The 14440-nt window shown below is 31.0% G+C and overlaps 1 protein-coding gene across 4 annotated transcripts in view; it reads left to right on the forward strand.

The window, feature by feature from the left end:
- LOC139482118 (sorting nexin lst-4-like) overlaps positions 1–14440 on the forward strand; it is a 48786-nt gene that overhangs the window by 7738 nt on the left and 26608 nt on the right. For all 4 annotated transcript variants that reach the window (XM_071265794.1, XM_071265795.1, XM_071265792.1 and 1 more), the window contains exons 2-4: positions 8–94; positions 8988–9062; positions 12735–12995. In XM_071265794.1, the coding sequence (XP_071121895.1) occupies positions 8–94; positions 8988–9062; positions 12735–12995 (423 nt within the window). The remainder of the gene's footprint in view (positions 1–7; positions 95–8987; positions 9063–12734; positions 12996–14440) is intronic.

Below are 14440 nucleotides of genomic sequence, written 5' to 3' on the forward strand. Positions count from 1 at the left end.
TTTTCAGGTAAAAGTTTTATATGATTTTGATGGTGATCCAGATAATGGAGAATTGTCTGTCAGAGCAGGGGAAGAATTAACAGTTACAGCACAGGTAAGTAGATTTAACAAAAAAGAAGGGGAATGGACAAAGTTTGGGCAGTGTGATAGCTGATCATTTACTCATTAGAGTTGGGGAGGGGGTCGGAAAACTTTGTTTCTGCTGATTATTCTTGTAAAGTACATGTATAGATCTAAGTTATCATGGGTATTGGTGGCTGAGTGGACTGAGAAACATGATCACTAGCATGTCAACACTGAGTTTATGATTTGCGCCTGCTTCCTTAGTCATGGTCATTGAGTTTGAAACTCGATCCTTTTTGTGAACATGGTAAAAAAAATTGATGGTGAAAGTGTTTTACTCCAATCTAAATTTGCAAAGTTTTTTTGTCAAAAATCATGGTTTTCTCTTGGTACACTCGCTTTATCAACTTACTTAAACTCACTGTGACCGTGATATAAAGAAGATAATTTAAAGAGATACTGAAGATAATTTAAATTTTGTCATCATCGAAAAGGATATTATAATTCAGCCTTCTCCTTCTTTAAGTTTCCAACTATATAAGTTGAACTATGAAATTTTAAAAGCTGTACTTGAAATTGTTGTCAACCGCGTTCCCTGAAAAAAGGAAAAGTATAAAATACAGTACATAGTTATTTTACAGATGCACGAAGTTAATATTTTCACTATAGACATATCTTATCTAGTATACATGATATACATGTGTCCTCATTGACTTTATACTATACCCCACATTTCCTTCAATGTATATTGATTTTATATATAATATTTTATATATCATATAGACCTTTTGCCAGGAACAGTTATGTTTTTGATACGAAGAAAAGTAATTTTGTAATGATGTAACAGGAAGCTGGCTTATCCTTTGTTTTTTTTTTTTAGAAAAGATGAAATGTAAACATGGATGTACAAAAATCTGACATCCAATAAGCTAGGAAATGCATTAATTAAAAAAATCAAAATTATTCTTTATGATCTTATATTACCCAGTTGTACCTATCCCCTGAATGTATAAACCAGATTTTGATATACATGTATTCATGGTATAAAAAAAAGTAAAATCACAAAAATACTGAACTCCAACATGTTCAAGGAAAATTCAAAACAGACTGTGAGTGAGTCCCGTAAATCTAATGGCTAAAGAGAAAAATCACAAAAACACTGAATTTTTAAAACAGAATATGTCCCTAATCAAATGGCATTTACCAGTCATTGTCTATTTCAAGAATTAGATAATAAAATGCATTCACTAGAATTAGACTCAGATTTCTTTTGAACTTTTAAACACCAAATTTATACACATTAAACAGAAAATGAAAAGATTAAAATTTATTTCATAGTACATGCTTATTGAATTAAAATCTTGGCTAAAAAACAGAGTGCTATATTAGGGTTTCTTATGAGTTAAAGCTTTATAAGTTTATGTTCCCTTATTTCACGGAAAATATATTTATCAATATTTTTACCAAGTATAATATATATCTATATGTCATTATAGAGTGTTTAAATTATATCTTTCTAGATAAGTAGCAATACAGATTCGTAGTTTCCTGTTCAGAACAGGAATAAAACACTTTTGTTCTGATTAAGTATAGACTGAAGTACTTGAAATATAGAAGATGACAGTTGACAGCCTCTTAGTACATGTATACTGGTACTATCCACGCTTATCAATCTTTCCACTTAAACCATGTTTTTTCGTATTTTTTTTTTTTTTTTAGCTCACCTGCTGGCCTAAAGGGCAAAGATAACTTCACTCATAGGAGTTATTGACCTTAAATTTTACCTTTTTTAATCCTTTGCCTATTATCTTAAACAATAAAGTCTCATGATCAAAATCATCAGTAGAACCCTTGTAAGAGTTACTGCCCTTTGATGAAGATTTTTATCATTTTTTTTTATGTTTTTGCCTTTTATCATCGTTTATCCTTAAAATTATAATAGCCTTCTTATAATCATCAACATATTGCCAATGAGACAACTATGCACTAAAGTTCAAATGAAGTGGATGTTATTGTTTTATAATTGATTTTAATAGCTTTATTATTTACTAAAATTTTATTGAAATAGGGATTTCATAATCCAATATTTGGAAGGGTCAAATTAAAGGATGACACTTAACAGACTTAATAGATGTTATCTTCAAGTGATTTGTATTGGCCATTATCAGGATTATCAATAAATCAAACATTGAATCAGAGAAATTAAATAATGTAAATCAAAGTGTAATAATCTTTCGAAAATAAAGTAAAATGTATTTGAAATAATATACAATAAACTATTTATAGAATAAAAAAAGTTTCCTAAAAAGGAATATATATTGCACTGAGTGTCATGTAACCTAAAAGTTGATTGTGTTACTATAAAATTGCTACATGTAACTTTACTTACATTAGCTAAAAGTGTTGCTAAAGTGTAAATCAGATAAAACACAGACTGGTAACTTTGAAACATCTAAATCTCAGAAATTATTATGAGGTTTTTATTAATGCAAATAATTCAACAGTTAGTATCTCAATTATCTGTTTGCAGATTTTCAGTAAATCTCAATAATTAATATGGCAATAAATATGCCCATTCTTCAAAAAACGAATAATACATATGCACGAAATAATTTCTGAATTTTAGTAACAGTACAAATTCATGTATTAACACCTGCATGGATTGAAAAAATATCTCAGATTATAGCAACCATGTCATAGATGACAGTTATCATGGTTATAGGGTGAAATATCTATGTCATGTCATGTCAGTCCTGACCACCAAAAGTCAGATTGGTCTACCACTAAGATAGTAGCATTCAACTGAATGTTTGTGGTGGTTTTATGCCTTTTTGTGTTTCCTGGTAATTAGTAAAATTCTAGTTCTCGAAAAGTGGTGTTCTGAAGGATTTGACCACCAAAATTTGTAAAGGACCAACAGAATTTTGGTTTTTTATAATAGAAATAGTATTGAGGACCAGCAGTTATTCTTCAGGGACAACCTTATATATAACAATTTTGAGAACCTCTGCAATGACAGTTTTTATATCAATTTTTGAAATGGAAGTATTATAGTTATAATGTAAATTTTCAAATCTTATTTTCTACTATAAATATATCGCAACAAATAAATTTAGATATGAGACCACCTAATTTGTATTCTTGGTGGTCCAAATACAATATTTTCAAGAACTTTGTCATGCAAAAGGCCATTTCAGAATGTAAAGGATTATGGGATATTTGATTGTTCATATCCAAAAATAAAATAACGTCATGTCATTGGTTGAATTTCAATTGTTTAGGACGTTGTTAGCCAATCACAAGGCTTAAGATTTGTACATTTTTGAAAATTCTACCCAGAATTCATTTGATTCTGAAACAGCCAATGAGTTGGAGAGGTCACTGGGGTCAGTTTAATTGGCATAGAATACTGTTCCATTTTGTACCTTCTTGACCTTCAATGACTTTGGATCTGCGTTTTCAAAAAGTATAAATTATTGAAATTATAGCTTGTTAATACAGTATGCAAATGATCTCTTTCTTCAAGCTATATGTGTTACTGCGTAGAAATCAAATGACAACTTCTCATAGTTTTTTAAGTTTTGTAAAATTATGCATTATTGTGATCGTGATAGCAGGGTAGGAGGTATTAGCATTGATTTGAGAATAATTTGCGTTTCATTGGGGTTCTGAAATGCTATAAATCTTAAAAGAATTGAAGAAAATTACCAGTTTATGAAAATAGAATCAGGACATATACTTTTTATCTATGTGGGAAAAAGTTTGTTTCTTTTGTTGACATACAAATGTATCAGATTATAGGACACACACACATGATTGGATAAAAACAACATATTAAGTGTGAGAAAAGCCAGATTCAGGGCCTGGGGCCCAACATCAAACCAGATATCATTGTAAAGGTCATTTATTGGAATGTTGTTATGATTAAATGTGTTGATAAACTTGACATGAATTGATATCACCAAAAAAGAACATGAAATATGTTAATTTTGTTTTTTTCCCGAAATTTGACAAATTTTTATTGAAATTAAAATTTCAGGCTATTGTTTCTTACATGTCAGGCAATACATATTAGTTTTAGTTTTGGGTTTACAGATTAGAGGATAGATATATTGGACAAAAAGTTCAAAATAATGGTGAAACAAGAGAAAATAGAAAAATGATAAAGCCTAAGAGAAATATGGGGTGCTCAAATATAAAGAATAGAGTGAAATGGGCAAAATAATTAAAGAAATAAAGAAAAAATAGTTAAAAATTAAGAACACAGAAATGAAGGACTCTAATTGTGAACCTGCAGTATTACAATTAAGAATGTTTTACAGAATATCAAATTGAAAGTTACTCAAAAAAGGCGATACTAACATTCACCTTTTAAAAAAAATTTGAACTTAACTTTGTAGAGATTCTAGACCCTCATACATGTAGTTACATAATGATTATTACATGGTTTACTTAATAAATTCTTTTCTTGACAATGAGTTTTTATCATGTTTATTCACCTATTGAACATTCATGACATGAAGAAAATAAAGAATCATTTTTTAAAGACTAAAACCTTTTATCATGTGTATTGATTTTGTCTGGAGAGGAAAGAAAAAAATCAATTTTATGTTTTTGAATTAAAAGCTTTCAAGTAATTTTAAACATTTTTACGGAAGTGTTTTATGATTTGTATTGGACTAATTTACGTTTGGGGTCAATAATTAGCTCATTGTAGCTGTTTTATGTTTTCTATACACGACAAAATCATCAGAAAACATTTAATATTTTCCCTCTAATTGTACTGATTATAAGCTTGATTTAACTTATAATAGTTGCTCTTACTTGACCTATACCATAAAATTGAGAATGGAAATGGGGAATGTGCCAAAGAGACAACAACCCGACCATAAAAAAAAAAACAACAGCAGAAGGTCACCAACTGGTCTTCAATGTAGCAAGAAATTCCCGCACCCTGAGGCGTCCTTCAGCTGGCCCCTAAATATCCTACCACAAAGTAGAAAATCTATTGAAAATCTATATTCTTTAGATAGGTAAAGACTATAGGATACTACAATGAATGGTTTCTTTTCCCCCTCCTCCTTCCCTGTTTTTGGGGAAGACGGCTTCAAGCCGTCAATCCCCAATGGGGTTGACCAGAGTGACATTCCCTCACATCATTCATTTTGTTTTTATAGTGTGGAAAACCCCCCAACAAATCTTACTGAGAATGATGAGATGGGGAGACACAAATGAATAAATTGACTTTAAACACTTTTTTACACATTTCCCTTCTGTTTCTCTCGAAATTATCGTATATTGAGCTCTCCTTTCATGCCTTTACACTACTTAAGTTTTTTTACAATCTGGAAAAATCAGTATGACGAGATATTTTAAATATATCCAACCTACATTATATTTTATAGTGACGTCATTGTTGGAATGCCACACTTCGCATCAGCAGGGATATCCTTCACTGGTTATTTAAATCATTCTCAAAGATTGTGCACTTATTAAAAAAAGTATTTTTTAAATTTAAACATAATGATGTTTGCTGTAGATGATTCAAACATCAACATGCAATACTTTAATTTGTAGGTCAACAACTTCCAAAGTAAACAGGAAGTCCGAGGGGCTACTTCTTCTTCTTCTTCTTTCAGTAACTTCCTCCTGTGGTTAGGAGCACTTCAATTTCTTGATTATACACAATGGGCTTATATTACACGGACTTATACAGCTAAAATCACTTTGTTATTTCACAGTATAAAACGCAATTGCATATATTAAAAGACGATGGGCTTATTTTACACGGACGATATTAAAAGTTATTCACTTTGATACTTCGTTAAAAATAGTCTAAAATGACACTGATTCACTTAATGATATTAGTAAAACCGTGGTCTGACACTATTAAATATGACTCTATATTCTAGAAGGCATCCGCTACCACTTTGATACAGCAATTGTCTGTATATTCCGTATATTATTGATAATATCAACGTATTCCCAAGTACATATATATCTCAACTGTCCTCCATGTACTTCTCACTTCTAACTGTTCTTTATGTTCACTATTTTATGCTCTGAAAAGGATCGAAAGAAAGCTCAATTCCATGTTATTGTTAATGGATGTATATATTATGATAGAGCATTAATCTGACTTAACCTCTGTTGATGTAGTTTATCACACAGATTCCTAGAAATTGTTTCAACCATATTTAAAAAATTGTTGACGTTTGGAAGTATAGAACCCGCTAGTTTTCTGCAGTCAACAATTAATTGGCTTAATGTTTCCCTATTTTGAAAATTTGTTTTCCACTGATCAATCCCTATTTTATTTATAACAGCCTGTTTTAGTGGGGCATAAAAAGTCCTACGGACCCCTTCCAGAGATGGACATCTAGTAAGGAAATGTAGAAGGTTTTCTTCCTCGAGTTTGCAGAGGGGGCAAATTGGGTCTGTACTTCCTATATTAAATTTAGCGTTGGTTGCTTGTAAAAGGTAGCTGTCCCAGTTAGTATTCTAGCTTTTGTTATGGCTTTCTTTGTATCCCCCGGAATTTCTGTTGCTGTTTTCCAAACTGGATGTATTTCTCCTATATTGATAATGTCAGTACAGAGCCTAATCAGGGTTGATTTTTCTTTACTTAGAGACCTAAATTTATTACTCCAAAATGTATTGATAACATGTCTAACGGATTGTTTCCATTTAATTTTTGTTGGAAGAAATATTAGAAGCTCATCAATGCTTGGTAGGCTATATTGAAGCAGGACATTTTCAGTTCTGTGTAGAAAAGTTCCATTGCAGATTTCTAGCCGATACTGACGCAACAAGATATCCCTAAGATTTTGATTTTCAGACGCTAGGATTGAATGCAGAAGGCTTAGTTGTCTTTTGTGAAGCTCGGCCTCTATAGGGAGGGCACCCAGTAGTGAAAATACTGCAGCAGAAGCTTTTCTTGTTGGGAGAGCCTGAATATTTTTTAAGAAGGATAAATGGAAGTCACTCAAATCGTTGATTTGGCTGTTCGTAAGAGGCAAGACTTCTAGACTGTAGAGCAGACGGGGTAATATGTAGATTCTATAAATGTTATAGGAAATCCTTGGATTCAAGCCGTTTGTACCATGTACACCTGTTGACATAAGTGAATAGGTTGTTCTTCGAGCTAAACTAATGCGGTCTTTCACATTTATTATATTTTCATTTTTTGATGATCTTATAATACCTAGATGTGAGGCCTTATCGGACTCTGCAACAGACTTATCCCTACATGAGATCGGGGAGAGAAACAATCTTTTCCATTTTTTTTCTGTAAAACTCTGTTTTGAGAATCTTCCTCCAATTCAGGAGCACCTCAATTTATGAGCTAATTATCCACTAAAATAAACACTTAAAATGTGACATTTAGTATATGATAAGTAGTCTTCCATTAAAACTAAATTTTGTGTACCAACATAATCATTGTAATTGTTACAAAATAAATTACAAATGTTGCATTTTGTAGTTTAAACCTATTTATTCATGAAATTTTACAAATATTTCAAAATATAGGATTTGGAAACAAGCTTCACACAGTTTACATCAATCATATTGTTATTTTTATTAGTACCTGTATTCCTGTGATGAGAGATGTAACTGGGAACTTTATCAATGGAAATTTAAAACTGAATAGATTTTTCAGTCCCAACTTTCTTAAAAAAAAAATTAAAAATCTTAAGAGTACTGTCACAAAAAATGGAAAATGGCCCTAGCCTGCAGTTCAGTCGTACACTATTAAGATTTCAAAAATAATTGTAGTTGTTGTTAAATGACAGAATTCAACTAGTTGAATTTTAGATAATTAACTATCAACTTTAATTGAATGTTTAGTTTTAGAAGATGCAGATCTCTTCCATTGGTCTAAATTGAATCCTAAACTTAAGAAACGAAATTACATTAAACAACAATTGATTCCAATAGTGTCAACCTTCCACATGTTCTAGCTGGTTTTTTTTCATTGTTTATATGAAGACTATCAAAAGATAACCCCCCCCCCCAAAAAAAAAAAATGAAATAGAAACAAGGGCCGTCTTTCCCCTCAGAGCTATTAAGCTCTTTGATTAAATGACCACTTCACATGCTTTCATCAAATTTTAAGTGCATGAACTTTTACTTCTAACATGAAAAACCCTCCTAATAATGATTTGCTATAGAAAATTCTGTTACCAAATGATATTGTAAATAAGAAATTAATGCATTCTTTTCATCATTTGTTCATTATGTGTTTTTATTAATGCCAAAAATTACCAGTAATTAGTCACAATAATAAATGCACCCATTAATTTTGTAATTTACAGTATATATCTAAAACTTATGTTCAACCCAATGCACCAGATATATGTATATATATATATATACCCCAAACTATATTTTGTCTGATTTATTACAGTCGATTTCAATGAGTATGTAGATAAAGGTATTATCTTTGGTAAGCTTACTAATGTTTGCTGAACCGTGAAGTCATTGTTAGGTAAGGTAAACTACCCTCCTTTCGTAGGAGCTTAGTCCTACAGACAGATAGATTGGTTAACTGTCGGATTAGTCTACTCTTAAAGGAGGGTAGTTAATCTTACCTAACAATGACTTAACTGTTCAGCTAGTAAGCAAGCTAACCAAAGATATTACCTTTAGCATATACTCAATTTGAAATCAGCTGTAACACATTGACTTTTTATATGGAAATATGTTGGTTTTTTTAGGATATTGAAGATTTTTGTAATTTACAATATACTAAAACTTATTTTCAACCCAATACAACATATATATATATATATATAAACCAAATGATCTATATTTTGTCTGATTTATTAGTGCATTGACTCTTTATACATGGTCTATATATGTAAATATTATAAGCACATTGACTTTTTATACATGGTCTATATGTAAATATACTTCTTTTTCAGGATATTGGAGATGGCTGGTGGGAAGCAAGAAATAGCCTAGGACACCAAGGATTGATACCTGAGGCATACGTACAGGTGAGAAAGACCTCAAAGGTCACTGACCTCTTGACATGGATGTCATAATGAGGACGATAATGATCACATGATTTTGTAAATTTGTACTAACATTAACAAGTGGTTGACAAAAATAACCAAACTAAAAGATTGAATTTGCCAAGGATTATGAATATGTTACCCTGCATTGCATATATATATATATACTGGTACTGCAATGCTTGTAAAGTTCAAAATTTTTGTGATGATTTTTTAATTGCCAAAATTGGACTTTAATTTTAGATATATATAGCTGAAATCATAATAATTAAAATTTGTTAAAGCTAGTTGGTGTGTTTCCCTGGGTTTTAGTTTGTAACCCAGATTTGTTTTCTCTCAATTAATTTATGAATTTTGAACAGTGTTATACTACTGTTGCCTTTTATTCAAACAATATGAACAAGCATTACAATAAGTGCACACCGACATTTCTAAATGTACACTTGATAATTTGCATTGCTTAAAATCAAGTGATTTAAAGAGGTAAAAATTCTGTTTGAACTTGTTTCCAGTATTTTAAAAGTAGAATTTGTGTCTCATCAATTTTTATGTAATTGTTCTGAATATGCATATCCATGATAAATACTTGTAATATTTGCAGCTGGACATTGAGCATTTTGAACATGTTGAGCATGTTGAACATGTTGAGCATGTAGAAGATGTTGAGCATGTTGAGCATGTTGAACATGTTGAGTATGTTGAGAAGGTAACACTCATTTATTCCATGAATCAGCCTTGTTTCACCATTGTTCACCTAGCAGACACAATAAAAACATTTTTATTTAGGAAATAAAAATTGATGTATCAGTCCCAAAATATGTCTTTTGGATGAAATTGTTACTTCAGTCTAAAATGAAATATCTTTATTCAAAAATGGGAATCTTTTTTTCTTTTTTACCCACAATTCAACTTGGTATTTCATTGGGGTAACACAGAGGGTGCTCATATCTCCAACACATTTGTGTGGCATTTCCAGCCACTTGGTTCAATGGATTTCAATTAATTCTCTATTTTCAATTGAGAGATTTCATTCTTAGAATAAGTTGGTTTGATAGGAACAATTAATATTAGACAAGGTTAAATACAAGTATTACTATCATTACATCTCAGTTTGTCGACCATTCAAAGGCTCTCCCCCTTTTTTCCCCAGTAACTTTGAATTAATTAGCATCTTGCTGCTAGATTGTCTTATTCTGAATTTTTTGTCAACAGGCAAGACATATCTCTTTTTCAACAGTTTGTTATTTTTTTCTCACATTCCCACATTTTACCCCATATTCCACATCCCCACTTTTACCCCTATATAATGGATTATTCAAGGTACATCCCAAAAGCATGTCATTCCCTCAAAGTTGTTTTCATATTAAATATTCCATTTCCTATAAAATAAACCCAACACATCCCATCATCATATTTCCCAGAGTAGCCTACTTAGAAGTAATTACATCCCTCAGAGTGCAAGGTACAAATATATTACAGTACACATATAAGTATTTGACAATTGTTTTTCAATATAACCTAATTTAGGAAGAGGGTAGTAGGCCAAGTGCATGTCATGTGTTTATTATGAAGTAAATACCAACTACGAAAATTATTTGATACTAATAATGTTTTGGTATATATATATATATGTATATTGTTGACATTGGGATTTACTACTTTCTCTACCCCTGGGACTTTGCCAGATTTAAAGTTTGTTGGGAGCTGCTTCAAGCAGCCTTTGTTTGTTTATATTCTCAATTTCACAGCACCCCACAATATGATTTTATGTTTTGGTCAATTGTTAAAACTGTGGTAAAAAACCCACTAAAACAGTTATTTATCAAATTTATTTAAAGTGTTGTCTGCACCTTGCCTATACAGGAAATAAGCAACAAATTATGTTTACAATAAAAATATTATTAACGACGATTACTACTACCAAAAAAATTGCTTATACAAATTAGAACCTGAATTGACAATTTATGTCTTCTTGTCCATCATTGGCAGACTACTACTGTCAACTTACAGAATAATCCCAAAATTAAAAAAAAATATTGAATACAGAAGGCAAATTTTTAATGCATCTAATGGAGAAAAAACATATGGTGTGCCCCCTACATAGGGTGAACATAGGGATTACCTATGAGTTTTGTCCACCCTTTGTTACTTCCCCTTTTGAGGAAACACCAATATACACCTGGGCTGTAATGTAACAATACATGTATAGAATGTATATATATATATTAACGAGACAACAACATCACAATAAAATAGCTTATTTTAGAGCAATATTTACACAAGAGTATTTTTTCTTCATTTCATAAGAGTCGTAAGTGTGTGTATTACTAAATGCCAGCTCGTTGTGATTAAAATTTTTTATATAAAATTATATTGCAAAAAAATGCTCTAGATTTAAATACATACTAGACATTGATTTGTTTAAGGTAGATGGGGTGTCTAAATTATAATCCATAGAATCTTTTAATAATTTGCCAAAATGTAGTTTATATCCTGCTTGTTTAAAAACATTAATAAAAAGAATGGGTCACCAGACTTATTTTCACACTACAGGTTGTGCAAAATTGTCCAATTTTGTATAGATTATGCATCATAAAACGAAAACTACACCATAGAATTTTGAGATAAAATATGAGAAGAGTAGCTCCAATATTATGCTTTCAGATAAGAAAAAGAAAAAATGGGGTCACCGGACTCGTTTTCTTGCTACATAGTAAAATTGGTAAATTCCTAACACATTCTATTGTAAAAGTAACACTATCTGAATTATCTGCCCTTGCATTTGAGTTGTCTCCCCTTATTTGGCAAAGTTGGAAAAAATTGAATCTAACAAAAGTAATTGTATTTTTGAAAAATACAACAATAGATATAATAAAACATGGCATTTTCTATAATTCTTACACATGAATTAACTTCTAATCTCAAAATTTGCACATTTGATTAAAGTTCTAGACCTTGTTTTCTGGTATTTCAAAATCCAAGATGGAGGAAGACACCCTATCTGGAACGGGGACCCAATTATTTGCCCCATGGGAACGCATTGAAAATCATAGTAAATACATAGGGTCCTGTTCAATAAATAATTTTGATAGCCTGACCTTGGGACTTCTGGTTCATGTTAGGCATTCATTTTGAAGTATCTAAGTACAATCTCAGTGCCTCATGACCGGCATTCCGCTGCAAAATTTTGTTTTTATTGACAATTGGGTCAGTCTGTCTACTTCCGGGAAAGAATAAAGGCTAGAATTTAGGCAATTTACTCTATGTACTGACGCCAGATTACATTTAAATCAATCAAAATTTTTACAGAAATTCAAACTAGAAAGCCTACCCTTTCAAATAAATCTACATTCAGTTACAGAACTAGTGAAATAATAACACTACACAGTTTATAACAAAAGTTATATATTTTTTTTAAGAACTACATTCGTGGGTACCGGACTGGTTGCCCTAACTGGGATCCTATTCCATCTACCTTAAACAAGTTTCATTTTATTTTTATGTCTTTATGCTTTAATTGAAATAATTATTTGCATGTGTTCATAAATTGATGTGTATATTTATTGTTGTTGTGAAGATAGCATTGCTAAAATTTGTCTGATCCATAAGTTATTTTGAACAATAAAACATTAAAAATGTAATTTCTATTTTCAGTTGGCAGAACCTCCAGAGCCCTCATTTCCACCCCCTCCACCTCCCCCAGGCCCTACTGCCCCTCCTGCAGCACCTCACTTTACATCAGAGTCTTCTGATGATGTGAATGGTTACCCTGACAACCAGTATAATGGAGGTCAAGGTTATGATAATCATGGGCAGACATTACCACAGCAGTCTTCACAAGAGGGATGGGACGATGATGATTGGGATGATTTTGACGACCAATCATCAACTAGTACGGCAGGTCACGACAACCATGTAAGTTAAGATGGATGGACGCAAAGTAGATAGTTTAGAAACTTTAACATGTTTAATTTTATTTCCTGGAAATTGATTTTTAGTGGTTTCCAGTATGTAAAAGTACTTTTCTTTGAAGTTCAAACTTTAAGTTTAACAACCTAATCTATGAAATAAAATATACTTTTCATTAACAAAAATTTCTGCACATACTATTATTACTAGTATTACTGGGATATTAGAAATCTGTCTTAAAAAAGTTATTAGTTCATAATAACAACGGATTTGAACTTTTGTAGATATGTTTTGCATAGAAGTCAAACAGACCTTTCCAATCATTCAAACTGGTTGAATCATCTGGAAATAATTAAGAAAACTATATTTTATACCACATTTAAAAATACTATTGAAATTAAATTTTCATCATTTAAGGTTTGTACTCTTGGCTGTTAGTTTTTAATGGGAACACTGTTTGTTAACTTGTTACTTGTTATTCATAAATATAGAATTCAGTTGAATCAAGGTGTTTTCAGATTCTATTTTTATGCAAATTTTACACTTTTATCATGCTTAGACTTCACAGAGGCATGATTCTCTAACAATTTTTTGACATTTAACTTTTTTTTCTATTTGGACAAAACATTTTTTTGTTAGTATGAATTGTAAACCAGGCCTTGAAGGCATAAAACTTTGCTCAGTGCTCGGAGCACAAACATCATGCTCGAAACATGAAATCCTGCAATTTGATTGGTTGATTTTCCAGTCTTGAGTTCACAAATCATGCTCAAAAGTTTTATGACCGTGAGGCCTGGAACAATGGAACACCAATGTACATATTGGTAACATATTTAATACTATGTTTAAGTATAAATCCAGTTCATTTATCAATCTCTGTTGTGAAAATTAGAATAAAAGAGGTGAAAGATAAAAAAAAAAAATCAATGAAGCAGGTATGTAACAGTACATGACATTTAACTTCCCTGTCAAATTGAATATTTCTGGGAAATATCTTAGATATCATTGATACTGTAAACTTTTTTTTTTCTCATGGGAACTTCTATCATATTTATCAGCTGTTTCATGGAACTTCTTATTATATTTTATTTTTACAACTTTCTAAATTTGTTTTAAAAATAATCCCTGTTTAACCTCTAAGTGACGACTTATATTTGCATTATTGTCTACATGTGAATTTTCCACTAAAATTGTTCATGTATATTATTTGCTTCACAGTATGGTATATTATTGTATAGCAATATAATATTTCCCACGGAAAGTAACCAAAAGTTAGCATGCAATAAATTCTAATATTGCACTAGTGCAATAAATCTTCAAAATTCATGACGTCATCAACAATTTTGTTTAGTTTAAACCAATTTTTATTTTCAAATATTATATTGCTATACAATAAAAGGGTTATTGCATGAATATTGGGGAATATTGCCCTCGTAGAACATATATTGCAC

Source organism: Mytilus edulis, chromosome 7 (genome assembly GCF_963676685.1).
Source record: "Mytilus edulis chromosome 7, xbMytEdul2.2, whole genome shotgun sequence".
Lineage (NCBI taxonomy): Eukaryota > Metazoa > Mollusca > Bivalvia > Mytilida > Mytilidae > Mytilus > Mytilus edulis.